Source organism: Tympanuchus pallidicinctus, unplaced genomic scaffold, assembly GCF_026119805.1.
Source record: "Tympanuchus pallidicinctus isolate F22 unplaced genomic scaffold, pur_lepc_1.0 scaffold19, whole genome shotgun sequence".
Classification (NCBI taxonomy): domain Eukaryota; kingdom Metazoa; phylum Chordata; class Aves; order Galliformes; family Phasianidae; genus Tympanuchus; species Tympanuchus pallidicinctus.
Genome location: NW_026294710.1, coordinates 8,750,114 through 8,764,860, shown reverse-complemented (window position 1 = coordinate 8,764,860; position 14,747 = coordinate 8,750,114). Strand labels below are relative to the sequence as shown.

At 36.6% G+C, this 14,747-nt stretch overlaps 1 protein-coding gene across 1 annotated transcript in view; it reads left to right on the top strand.

The window, feature by feature from the left end:
- The window catches only part of SEMA3A (semaphorin 3A), a 168,601-nt gene that overhangs the window by 103,854 nt on the left and 50,000 nt on the right, over positions 1–14,747 (top strand). The window contains exon 6 of the mRNA XM_052681030.1: positions 5,243–5,362. Coding sequence (XP_052536990.1) covers positions 5,243–5,362 — 120 coding nt within the window. The remainder of the gene's footprint in view (positions 1–5,242; positions 5,363–14,747) is intronic.

Genomic DNA, 14,747 nt, shown 5'->3' with positions numbered 1-14,747 from the left:
TGATTACAATGCTACAGTTGTTTCAGTATTTTAGTGAAGAAGTTCTACTGATATTAAGAAGCTGTACAGCAGATTCACTCTGGTTCACAATGACTTACTCTCATCTTTGCCAAAATGCATAAAATTTATGCCAAAATTATGACCAAAGGTAATTTCCTGTCCTCAAATTGGGAGGTGAGAAGCCTTTCAATACTCTGGAGGTGAGAAATAAGGAATGAGCATTGTCTGTATGGAGAGATGTGGTGCAACTGTTCTTTGAAGCAGTGAATGGGACTATGAAGGCCAGAAAAACGTCTTTATAACAAATATCTCACACCAAGAAGAATATGAATAGATGCCTTCTCCCCGTCTGAGCTGAGAGATAGCTCAGTTGCTCCTGGCCCCTTGTCTGCTATTATCAGTATTCACAAGCAACTAGGGGTTACCTTAGGTTCAAGAGAGCAAATGTAAAAAAAATTATTCAGCACTTATTAAAATACAATATTATAATTAGTAACAAAATGTAGCTATAGCAAAAATGGAAGAAGGCTGAGAACAGTAAGTAATTTGAATGGTTAAATGTGGGAGGGAAAAAATAACTTCTGTTCTTCATCAAAAACACTAAAGAAAGCTTTTTACTAAGTGGGAAAAAAGAGTACGTTTTTGACTCCCTAACTGGGAGGTAAATCTTAGGTAAGTGATATGTAATTACCTAGGCTGGAATTTGGTCAAAACACCTAGGTTAGTTTGCAAAAAGTAATTTAAGATTTTTAATAGCCCTTAGTACTCAAGATTCTTTTTTTACGTTTCAGCTGAAACTCTTATTACTGTTAAAGGATCTTCAGTATTTCTTCTCTCCTAATAAAATTCAGTATTTGCAAAACAAACAAACAAACAAACAAAAACAACAACAGAAGTTCACCTTATTCAAATTGTTCCAATATTTTTCTGATATTCTTTCTTTCCCTCATCCACCTGCAAACATTTTTTCATTGTTTTTTTAAGAGTTGTTCATTAAAAGTAGTTATTGTTACTCTACTCTTAAGTAAACACCAGCTGGGAACATGATACAAATAGTTCCTACTAATATCAGACATTATTCAGCCATTCCCATCTGTATACTGCTAATGAAACAATCCCCATTTGAGTGGGCTAATGCACAAATAAGTAGACACTAAGCAGTCTCTGGGCAATACACTGCAAGTGTATATTCCAGGGCAGGAGAAAAATGAGAGGAGCGTGGTACTTGCAAAACAAAATCACAGGAGAAAATTATCACTGAATGTGTTAGTCTAAAGCAGTAGTATTGGGATAGTTGAAAATAACTCAGGGAAGGAGACAGCCATTGTTCCATTGTCAGCTGCTGTTTAGGAAATGTTCCTTTGGGATTTTCAAAAGCTCTGATTATCCAGAATCCTCAAGGCTGTTTATAGTTCTGTGTCTCACTGGTTTAAAAGAACAAAAAGAATATCTATCTATCTATCTATCTATCTATCTATCTATCTATCTATCTATCTATCTATTTACATTGTTTTAGATGCCTTTGTATTTCCAAATATGAATTAATGCGATCTGAAATTCATTAGACTCTTACCAAGCAAGAATTTGCTATCACTGTATTACAACTTAGCTATTAAGTACATTTGAGTTTCAGAATTTCAGAGTTTATTTTAGTTTCAGGGGTGTTTTGGCTTTTGTCTTTAACAGACGTGACTTCAAGGCACAACTATGTGCTTCTGAAAATCTTAACTTCAGTTAATATATAATAAAAAAAAGACCACAGATCCAGAGAATCATAGACTGGCTTAAGCTGGGAGGGACCTTAAAGATCATTTCGTTTCAACCACCCTACCACAGGCAGAGTTGCCATGTACTAGATCAGGCTGCCCAGTACCCCATCCAATCTGGCCTTGGGATGGGGCATCCACAGTTTCTCTGTGTACCTTATTTCATTGCCTCAACATTATCTGAGTAACAAAGTTCCTCCTAATATCTAATCTAAATTTCTCCTCTTTTAGTTTAAAACCGTTTCCCCTTGTTCTGTCACTCTCAGATCGTATAAAAAGTCCATCTCTCTCCTGTTTGTGAGCTCCTTTTAGATACTGGAAGGCCACAAGGTGATTGCCCCAGAACTTTCTGTTCTCCAAACTAAACCAGCTCCCTCAAATTTTCTTCATAGGAGAGGTGTTCAGGCCCTCTGTTCATCTCTGTGACTCTTCTCTGAACCGACTCCAACACCTCCGTGTCTCTCTTGTGCTGCATTTTAGGAATGCAGCCTTCCCTAAGAGTTGAATAGAAAAAATTGGCAAATAAATGCATACTGTTTAGCTTTTAACTTATTAACTTGGTGATGAACTTGGAGAGATACTGGGAGAAGAGTCCTGCACTTCTATGACTCTTCTGTTCAATATGTAGGAAAAATAGTTCTTCTCCCCCTAAATTAGTAACCAGTAAACTTAATAGGTGTATTTGCATGCCTATGTTATAATGCTGCTTCTTTAGCATGCAACAATTTGTATCCAATATGTAGTGCTTTCTTTCAATGCAAACAACTGAGGGCCGTCATTTTGCTCTGTAAGGTAAGCCATAGTCCTTGTTTTATGCAGTTGGACTGGAAATACAAAGTGGCAACCTTTTTTTTGTTTCATTTTTTCTGCCTAGGAGATGTTTGTAAGTTTTCTATTTAGTTTCATTTCCTTCTTAAAGCCAATGAAGACTGCTTTAAAAACTACTAACAATGGAAATAGTGCAGCAAAACTATCAGTGACTGAAGAATCAATTCCTAGCATATCAATAAGCAAATATCAGCCTAAAAGATGATCTGCATAGGGAAACAAAGATTAGCCTTCTTTTAACTATGAGAGGAGGTAAAAATCATAGAGTCATAGAATCACAAGGTTGGAAAGGACCTACAAGATCATCTAGTCCAACCATCCTCCTACCACCATAACTACGCATTGAGCTACTAAACCATATCTTGTAGCACCTCTTCAACACCACTGGGGATGGTGACTCCACCACCTCCCTGGGCAGGCCATTACAGTGCCTGACCACTCTTTGGGAGAAAAAGTTTTTCCTTACGTCTAACCTAAATCTCCCCTGGAACAACTTGTGGCCATTCTCTCAGGTCTTGTTTGTTGTCTGGGAGAAGAGGCCAACCCCCTCCTCATCACAACCTCCCTCCAGGAAGTTGTAAAATGCACTGAGGTCTCCCCTGAGCCTCCCCTTTTCCAGACTAAACAGTTCCAGCTCCCTCAGCCACTCCTCATAAGACTTGTGCTCTAGCCCCCTCACATTAAATCTTAAGTAGTTTATCAATAGTTCTAAATCAAAGGATGTGCATATTTAAGGTATAAAATGTTGAATCTTGTTGTTGTTTTTGTTTTAACTGACCTTTCTATTTCCTTGTAAGTAGTAAGTAAAATAGGGGTTGTTACTTTTTGTTCCTTCCCCTTTGATGTATATTGATTTATCCTAACTCACCTGGGAATGGAAGACAAGCAAATGAAGATAAGGTTGAAGATAAGGTTAAAGAAAGGTTAAGCACAGCATCAAAGCCATTTTCTCAAGCAAAAAGGTTTTACGTTCTTTAAACACTTAACTGCATACCCTGTACATAATAATCACTATAATTAAGTGATTGTCCTTTAAAAACTTGAAAATGACATAGAGGAATGATAAATTGTTAATTAAGGATATGCTGTTCTGTTTCAATTCTGATTACACCTCCTGCTGGGCACGACTGATCTATTCTAATCTCTGCTGTGAATTCATTCCATACCACGCCTTTCTGCTATCATGTTTTCACCCTTCCTGAGTTTCATGGCTACCATATGGTACAGAGCCTCAGTAAGTTCAACTGATAATTTCATGGTATCAGTGTTCTGGGAAAAAGATGCCACTGATATCCAATAGGCATGCTTGGACATGGTTGTCCTACCAGGCAAACATCTAAAATTGCCATTAAAAATGATGAACGAATTCCTAAATTGTGTTTAAAAATAGAGTTCATCATGACCATGAAAAATGTATTACTTTAGCTTAAAGAAATGGTTATTTCATCCTTAAGCTTCTCTTTTTCACAGGAAACTCATTTAAAATGGGTGGCCTGAAAATAGCAGTTAGAAGCAATAATGATCTTTAATTCCATATTAGAAGTATAGAAGAGAGTATCTCATTTCCTTTTTAGGCATAAAAGTGCAGAGTTCTGAGAAAGCATTTCTACCAGTTTGAATTCAGGTTATTTTGTATGAAAGCTCTAACATTAATACTAGAAAAATACATGATAAATACTTTATTATTATTATTATTATTTTAATACTGTATATCTTCTATAAGTCTAGTTATTATGTATATATTATTTTTATTTTCTCTACCAGTTGGCATGTATTTAACTTGATCTCATCCATTTTGTTTAAGCTATGTTTGTCTCCTCCGGAATTCCTCTAGCTACTTCAAGAGAGGAACATTGTGACTCTAATACTATGAGTTTCCTTTCCAGCTGGGCTATGTTTGTGCCATTTATGGGCTGAAGTATCACAGATCGACTTCTAATCCTCTTGTTCACTGTGGTACGCTTGGGGTCGAGGTAGTAGCAGATGATCTCATTTGATCTCTCCCTTAGCTGCTGCACTTTGCCAGTCTCAGTTATAGAAGTGGCAGAAGCTGAAAACTGTGTTGTCTTCCCTTTTTAAGAGGATTTGCTGTTTTCAGAGAAGTAAAAAAAAAAATAATAATAAAAAAATAAAAATGTTCCTGCATGAAAAAGCAAAGGGATATGATGACTTTCTGAACTGTGACTCAATGAGCCTCTCTCCACTTCTAAACACAGAATGACAAAACCCTTGCAGTGTGGGTAAAAAAATTGTGGAGGTCTCCAGGCAAAACTTCTGTTCAAATGTTCAAAATAGAATAACTTTATAGCTGTATAGATTTCGAGGAGTATTTTGTTTTTGTGTGTTGCTGTCTTCCAGGTATAGATGTACAGTCTCTCACTATTCCAGCTTAAGTATACAAACACATGGTGGTAAAGTGTCTGCACTTGGCGGATAAAAGCTCATTTGAGAGGTTACAGTTAAGTTCTGCAGTGAGAAAGTGGATCTAATCATATATTTTCAATGACAATAAATTGCATATGGTTTATTGCTGTGTAATTTTCTTGTTACTCCCATTAGTATAATATAAAGAGAGGACTGACAACTTTCTCTTACTTACCATGACTGGAAATTTGAGAAATGTTTCTTACAGTTACATCCTCCCACAGATGGAGAATTGTACTCTGGCACAGCAGCAGACTTCATGGGCAGAGACTTTGCCATTTTCCGAACTCTGGGGCATCACCATCCAATCAGAACAGAGCAGCATGACTCCCGGTGGCTAAATGGTATGTAAGATGTACATTTATCCCATTACATTTGTCTAGCTATTAAAGAATAGCACACAGTTTTGTTCCAGCAACATCTGTGCCATATACACTCCTCCTTTATTTGAAGCAGAATTTTCTCTTAAACTAGTTAAACTAATCAAAAGTGATTTATAAAGAAGAATTTTTGTTTTAATTACATTGAGATTTGTGGAGTGTGATTAAATTTAAAACATATACAGAAACTAAGTTAACACAATTAAGCCACAGGAGCTGATTTCTGTAGGGCGTAAGTTGGACAGAAGCTCAAGGCCTAGGGAGGCATCAGCCACACTTCAACATAAAGTAGCTACAGAGCCTTGGGCAGGACTAAATTCTGTACAAGCTTTAATTTTTTACTGGATTGAAGGGAATCTGACACTGGCCACCAAGTGCAACAGAGAGTGAATCCACTGACTTTTCTGAGCAGTCCAGAGTTGTCAGTGGGTTGGAAAAAAGGAAAGGAATCTTGGGTATTTCAAGTTATTGCATTTCAAAATATTCAGCAGACAAAAAGAGAAAAAATATAAATTATATGGATATTACTAAGCAAGCCTGTAGCTGCTTGTTCATGTGTATAGGGTGAGAGGAGAGGGATAGCTTCAATGAAAATCTTGTTTTGACTTCATGTACTTTAAAATGTGTTTGATTTCTCTATCCAATTTTATTGAAGTCTGGACAAGGAGCTACGAGTTATGGTTTAGTAGTTTGTGGTAGCAATGGTAAGGGGAGGACGGTTGGACTAAATGACCTTGTAAGTCCTTTCCAATCTTGTGATTCTATGATTCTATGAAATTTTCACTAATTTAACTGGATTTACACCAGGATTATGAGAGTCTTGGAAATGAATATTCATCATTTTAAAAAGCTGCCATTTGATTTAAGTGGGCCCATAGTGCTAGCTGTAGTTAGTCTATGTTAATTTATATTTTAATTTTGAAAACTTGACTCAGCTACTTTTTCTGTACATGCTACTTGCATCTGTCAGACTTGCACTCCTGTTTTTTGAATTCAAAGAAAAGAATTGTGTTTAGATATCTAACCATATTACTTATGTCTGTGCTAATGTCTGGGTCTTCTTGTGTGGTTCTTTAATTCAGTGCAAAGTGATCATTTTAGTATGTAACAGCAGCCAGTTTTTTAACAACAGTTTCTTTTCATTTAAAGTAAGGAATTTTTCTGTCATACTAGTTATTATATTAGATTTATGTACGATAAACAATCTAAATCTCATGGTTAAAGTTGTAAAGTTCTTTTGGAGGTTGGATGAACAAAACTATTTAAGACATGTAGCCTGAAAGTAATGCCTCCTTTTTATTTCTATGGGAACAACAACAGATGCAAAAAGGACAATAATGCTACTTCATAGAGAAAATTTTCAGCAACAAAATACTGTTTTTCAACATATTCATCACCTTTAGCTGCGTATTTTCCTCAGCCTTGAACAAAAGCCTTTATGCCACATAAAACTGCCTCACTGTGCTCATACCTATAATTTAGTTCCCATAAACATTCAGCAAGCATTGATGAATATCAATAGGTGCAATTATTTTCTGTAGGAAATGAAGGAATTCAGTGGCACACCTTTGCTTCACGTGTACTTCTATGTCAGACACCATTTTGGTAGACTGCCTCTGTCCTGTCATCTGTTGCATGGCAACAAAATGTAATGGAATATTGTTGGGAAGATTCAACCTCCACTGACGTTCTACCAACATTCGCCTCTGATGTCGTGGACCAATGTAATAAAATAGAAGGCATTACTTTCAGAGCAGCCCTCATATATACACTGTATGTATGTATCAGATAACCACATATGTGTATGTGTGTGTACATAGGTGTGTTTTTATGATGATGAGTTGTATGAATCTGACTTTTTTCCTGTTAAATTTAGTTTAGTCATAACTCAGACGTACAACTGTCAGGTCAGTTGATACTTGCCTAGTAAACCAGCAATATTGTTTATTAGTTTTTGGGTTTTTTTTTACAGTAATAGAGAAGATAGCTGTACTTCAGAAAACTTTATAGTACAGTCTTACAGATATATCCATTTGTCTTGGAAACTGTGAGAGTAAAAATATATTCAATATAATGCAATGTTCATTTTCATTGTGATAGTTGTGATGACATAGAATACGGTCCTGCAAGCAAAATCTGCTTTTGTGCTCTAGATTTGCACAATGACAGCTGAGTCAGGAGAATTTGTATGTTGGAAAAGCACAGCCACTGTCCACAGCTCCAGTACTTCATCACTGAAAATGTGTCATTCCTTTGTGGATTCGGTTATCAGTCTTTCAGCACTAAATGTGAGAACTACTTTTCCCAAATTAGCACTAAGGTTACATCTGACAGAGTAGAAACCACAACCTCTTTATGCAAGATGGGAAGGTGAAGACATTTGCATGTAAAGAACCGATGAATGTCAGACTCTTCAGAATTTAAATATCATCCAAAAGAAGCATAGAAGTAGAAAGGCAGTATTTACCATAGCACACAGTGAAGATTATTTTCAACACTAAGTGTAGTTCTTAAACTATCTTCCTGTATGGAAATATAAGTTTTTGGATTAAAGTATGAACACAGAGTTTCTACAGAGATTACAGAATCATGTGTTGAAGATGTTCCATCTCTCATAATAAGACTAGTGCTACTGGGAAGAGGAGTTTGAACTGTGCACAGCCCAAGGGAAGGTGCTGGCCAGCAGCTCTTAAATATTTTTAAGTCTTTTAAAAATTTTAAATGCTGTCAGGCTTCTAAAGACATTTCATTTTGCATAAAAAATTAAATAGTCACCAAACCGAATAAAGCAAGGGAGACTGATTCTATAGCTGTGTAGTCAGGGCATTCATCTAGAAGGTAGAGAACAATGCATCAGTCACTGTAGCAGTGTATATTTAATTATTGATACAGAGTTAGCCAGAAGTGACATGCAGGCATTTGCAAAAACACAGTAAAATATGTACATGCTCAGAGAAGTCGACTTGGTATGAAAAGCCACTGTTCAGTGCCCCACACCAAATCATGCATTTTGTCATAAGCCATGTGCGTGGACGTTACTGGCTCCTTGTGCAAGTGCATAGTATTTCTCTGCACAAAAAAGCTTTGACAGTCTGGGCTGGTCTCAGTGAGGATTAAGAATACATTTGGACTCTCTAAAAACGTCTTGAAATTAAAAAAACAAACAAACAAAAAAATCACATATTCACCTTTACTATAGGACTAATAGCTTTGATGTTATTTCCCACAGAGTTCTGCCTATAGACAAAAAGCATGCTTTTCTTTAGATGTGCCATTACCTTGTATAGTTCAGACCCATCAGAAACCAATGTTATTTCAAGGAAGTGTAGATCAGGTCCCGCTTTTGTGAACTGTTTCGGCAATAACACAAGATGAGTAGGAGTCATGTGCAGGCTGGAGTAGCTTTCCCTGATACTACGGAGTTCTTCTGAGAGCTAAATGGAGAGTTTGCTGTACATTTTTCACTCCCTTCTCTTAAGCTTAAGAAGCATTCGTGCAAGGGCTGAGGGCACGGCTAGAGGCAAGAAAGCAGAAATGGTGGTGCAGTGTACCAAAGCAAATGCTCAGCAATGCACTGAAGATAGTTTTCAAGTTGAGGTTTAGGGGAGTGGAAGGAAAGCTTTAAGCCACCCTAATTTTATTTTACTCAAGCATGGGGGATCTGGCCTTAAATTGTTAACATTTCATAAAATGAATGACCATAAACATTTATTTTAAAATCAAAACAAACTTGGGATGCACAAAGTTTGAGAGGAAATGAAATCACAAAATCCACATTAAGGTAGTATTATGAATGTGATTTACACTCCAAATAGTGAGGGAACAGCAAAGTTAAGGCAGACAGTCCGGATGGATTTCCAGCCATAGTGTGGAATTTCCTTGCTTTTTGTGGATTTAAATCTGCTCTATAATGTTATTTTATCATATTTTCCATGGCTTAATTTTTAAAATGGGGTAGCAGTTGTACTTACTCCCCTGGGGTTATTGTCCTTGATAATCTTTATTTTACAGTTACATAAACAGCTGAGAATTATAGAAGCTGAGTGGCTGTTCAATAAAAATGCTCTCTTAAATTTCACAGGCTCCATTTTTGGAAATAAGGGTTTGATACTCTCTTGGCGTTAATACAGAACCTTAGCTATCACTGTATGTTATTTCTGTTCATGGCATTTTGTAGGATGTCCCAACACTGGCAACTTATACACCTAATTTTGATTATATATGAATTGCAAGAGGAGAACAAGATTTCAATTTGTTTATAAGATATTTTCCCATCTAATAAGGATGTAGTAAATGCATCAAGCCTTTATTCTCTTCCAGCAACTCTTGTTGAGGCTTATACATTTTCATTTACTGAATTCTTGATCTATAATTCTAATTTGATCAGCCAAATCATACTCTTTTTCCATCCATCCATATGTACTCACATCCCTCTCTTAGGTGCCTCTCCTTGCTCCCTAAATGCCTTCCTAGTTTCCCACTTTCCAGCCCACCTCCTACACATTAGCAATCCAGACATACAGAAAGCGATAATACATGCCAGCAAAGGTAAGCAGACAGAAAATGGATAACCTTCCAGCACAGATGGGACTAAACCATCCTAGTTTACTTTAGGAAGGCTATTTCCTCAAATTTAACTGAGATATTCTTGGAGAAAAGAGGTGGTGGATGCTATAAACACAATATATCAAGAAAAGAACTATTTAAATGAAGGACCTTTGAAAAAGTTGGATACAAGTTGGATATGAGCAAATTTAATTTTCAAATCTGTAGTCAGTGGGGCAGCCTAGCAGGTTTGAAGAGGAACTTTAATAACAGTTTATGTGCTCTCAGATAGTATTTTTGTCTGACACTGTGAGAAACTGAAGTAAATAGACTCCAGTCTGTGTTCACATAGATATACAAGGAAATATTTAAACAATCTTACCAGTGAAAACAGTGAGGTTTATTTTTCAAGGATATCTTGCATTTAAAGTACGCATTTATATCTTTGAACCAAATTAGTTAGCTGATATCTCCTATCATGCAGGCTGCAGCATGGAACCAAGCCCAGCATTTTCCCACCACTGCTCATGCAGGCAAGAACAACTCAAAGCCTTGCAGGAACAAAACGTATAAGCAAGTCTCATTTCTCACTTAATACACCCTCCCACCCCCATTCCCCTTAGCTTCCTTGCTAAGAATAGCAATAAATAATTACACAGTGATAAATTCCATGTGTGACAAATGCTAATGTCACCTAACACAGTGCTAGGAAGTATTCAGAAACTATGGTGACGGTGGCATAACAATGCGAACAGAATGGAATACAACTCTTTTTTTCTTCCTTAAGTTTCTAGATCCAAATTAGAGAGAATGAATAAAATTTTCAAATTACTTTTCTCATTGCAAGCTAACAAGTCTTTTCTGAATACATTTTATTATAACTCATTCTATTTCTCATGGAAGAAATGTTGAATTTCTGGAAGCACAAAGATGCACTTCTTTCTTGCTGTTATTACTTGGTGTTCAACCTAAAATGGTTACAACACAGGGAGCCATAAGCTCAACCAAGTATTTGATTGGAAGATATCAACGTAGGTGAATCCAGTAATTCATCTTGACTGATAGCCCCTGCCTGTATCCTTATACAAAGTAAATAAAAGGCTCTAATTTGGAAATTGAAAGCCAAGTAGCAATTAAAGAATGCATAGTTGCTTTACACGGCCTCTGGATGTGAGAAAGATCATGAAGGTGGTGGGTAAAAAGAATAAGAAAAATCACTCCTAAAAAGTCATCTGAACAAAATTATTTTAAACATTCCTAGCAAAATATTTCCTACTCTCCTCCTCTCCCCTCCTCTCCTCTCTTCCCCCCTCCCCCTCCTTCTTCCTCCCTCCTCCTTCCTGCCTCTCCCTTCTCCTCCCCTCCTGTCCTCCACTTTCCTCTCCTTCCCTTCCCTCTCCTCTTGCTATTGTCAATGATTGCATCATTTTTTTTCATTCACCTTAAGTGCTATGAATGAGATTTTGTTTCATTTAGGTATGAAAAATAGATAAAGCCTAAAGATGAGTTTTGAGGATAGAGTGGATTCAGAGAGTAGGAAAGAAAAACAAAAGAGGACATCCCCATGGTTCTGATCACACATTTTGAGAACTTCCTGACACTCTAGAGAATATGAACTGCAGAAAAATACTTGCGTCAGTAAACAAGTTTGTATTATAGCCACAGTATGCTTGATGAAGTTAGGATACACATTAGTTCAGCAACACCTGATTTAGGATATGTGTATGTCTTATGGTTAACCATGTTCTCATTTATGAGTGTTAGCTTGGTCAGTCTTATTATTCACGCCAAAAAAATAATAGCTGGGAGTGTAGATTAGGAACCTTGTTTTGTGGTAACTTGTGCTGTGACTCACCCTCTTTATAGAGCATATATGATCAAAAATAATGAGAGAGCTCAGAGTTCAAAGCATGGTTTTCACAGGAGCCCAGATAAGCTTTTATGCTCTACACAGTACAGTTTCTAGGAAAGAAATTTATAGCTCTCTGAACAAGCACTGTGAGATATGACCTCAGTCCCTAAAAGATCATTGTGCAGTTTCTTTCTAAACAGAGAAAAGGAAGTGATTGCCAGCTTTGGGATATGTGCTTACACATGTACATTGAATTGATCTGTTGGTAATATGTTAGAAATGATAGTTTTTTTTTTTTTGTTTGTTTGTTTTAATTGTAATTTTTATATTACTGGTGAATACACTATCACGTCAACAATCCAGTAAATCCTAGTAAGCATCATGTCAGGGTGAGACCTAAGAATATTGCCCTTTCCTTCCGCTATTCTCTGACTTTTCCGAGGAGGAAATTGGATAACTGAGCCAGAACAAGCTCTGTCTAGGTCTGGCTTGACATGAATAAGTCTGTACCTGGCTGTACTGCACAAATTGAGTGATCTTGTTTGTGTGGTCAGAATCAAGATTTAATGACCCAATTGAGTTGCACATTACAGACATAGAATGACAAACCTGAGTCTCAGTTGCCACCTCCAAATGTAGGCGCTGTGCAAAAAATTCAGCTGCAGGAGTGCACCCCAGGAATAACGGTCTCATGTATGTTTCCAACTCTTAACTTACTCTTTTTATCTTTATCTTTATATTTATATTTATATTTATATTTATATTTACATTTACATTTACATTTACATTTACATTTATATTTATATTTATATTTATATTTATTTATCTGACAGTGAAGGAATGTTCATTTATGTAGACACATAGAATCATAGAACTGTTCAGGTTGGAAAAGACCTTAAAGGTCATTGAGTCCAAATGCATCCTAACCATACTACTCTAACAACACTCCGCTAAATCATAGGTAATTATATGATATTTATATGATGATATGATATTTATGTGATATTTATTACATCATACGTAATAAAAATGTATCAGCTTCAATGGATAATTTCTGCAGTTGACAGTGGGCAGCTTTGTGTACTTCTTTCAGTGAATATATATTAAAAGGACCATGCATGTATATCTACACATAAAAGGTCTACACATATATGCATAAGTATAAACACGTTACCTTCATGCTCCAGTTAATTGTCAGTAAGTGTTATTGAAAATTCTTACCCTGGAGACGAATTTTGATGTGAAAATTGAAAAATAAAATAGGAAAGATAATTTATCTGAAACAGGTGTAATGTTCAGGTTCTACAACTGCACTTTGTTTTGCTTTTTGGCTAACTTTTTGGCTAACTTCTAGTTACACAATCTGGTTTTCTTTGTAATTATTATTTTTACAAAGATGTAAATCAGATTAAGGTGGCCTGATGCCAAAGGCACTACATGTGTACTATAGACCTTGCAAACTCAGCTGGATTTCCCATGAGCTCTGAGATATCTGTGAGGGCTCACCACTTCTCTGATGCTTGAAAAGTAGTGACTTTCAGGTACCAAATTCTGCCTTCTTTCTTTTTAACAAATAACCAGCCAATTATTCAAGAAAAGTTAAGCAGAGATCTGCTGGTAGGGAATCACACTGCAGAATACTAAGTGATTTCAACAAAGTGGGAAGGGGTCTGTTACAGCCCTCTTCATTGAGATATGACACACATCTGATGTTTTTTGTACGTTCTTGTGCCTTTTCTTCCCTTCTGCTCTAGCCATCAATTTAATGAGTGTTGACCCTGTCAATACCAATTTCCTCTTCTCAGGACAGCACATTTAGAGTTTGGTGGGCATTCAATAGAAATTTACTGTTGACTGGGTAATTTGAGTTCATGTGTGTGGTGAAAAATTAGTGAGGAGAATTACCCAGAAAAGTGGATGCCATGACAATGCATGTCACCATGGTGTGACCAGCTCTGCTGACATAGGTTTCAAAAGCTCTCCCCCTGTGAAAATGGGGCCTGTTTGCAAATTAATTAGTTTCTGGCAGCAGCTTGATTGTTGACCCAAAGTTTGTAGAGTGGAAAAACAATCAGATTAGTGTGTTCAGTATAAAGGCCCAGTGCGGCACTCAAGTGCAGTTTGCCAAACTGTTGAAGCTGTGAATAGAGTGAAACAAATTCTTTTTTGAGAAGCCAAGGCAAAGGTTAAGTGTGATGTGACTGGAGCACGCTGGCTGCCACGGGGGGGGGAAGGTGGAGAATTAGAGGTTTCAGCCATACAAGAATGGAGAGCACTAAGCAAGTTGCATTGAATTTAATGAAATTCACAGCTTCAGACCAAAGTGTTTGGCAGAGTCTGTGTTAAAAGGAGAAATAAGATGGCTTTGTTTTGAGAAGTTTTCTTTATACAATCTTGTTGGAGTTTGGGGATTGAGCCTTTAAAGACTATTAGAAACACTTCCTGAGTCTCCATACTGTTTCTAGGCACCTGCAGACTTTGAGGTTTGTACCAATTCTTCCCCATCTCTGCCACATATAAACTCTCTTTATGTCCACTGATTCTATCCAAGGCTCCCATTTATCACCTCCAGTGTTTGGGCAGGTTTTTTTTAAATTGAGCTGGTTCTGCAACTCACAAACAGGCATATCAGAAATCAACTCCTGTGAATTGAGAGACTAATTAAAATCTGTTATTCAGGTATGAAGACAAAAGTTAGATACTACAAAAATGCCACAGTCCAGATATTTACCTGATAATGAAGTAAAATATCTACACTGCATCCAAGAAAAATCCACTAATTTCTGCTCACTGCAGTGCTCAGTTCATGTCATTCACAATATACGTTATTTCTTCAATATCTATTTCTATACAAATCTGCTTCTTAAAATTAATTAGTCATTTGATGTTTTTAATGCTTTTAGAATATTTTCTCTACATCACTGTAAAAATATACATTTTTATTATTATTTT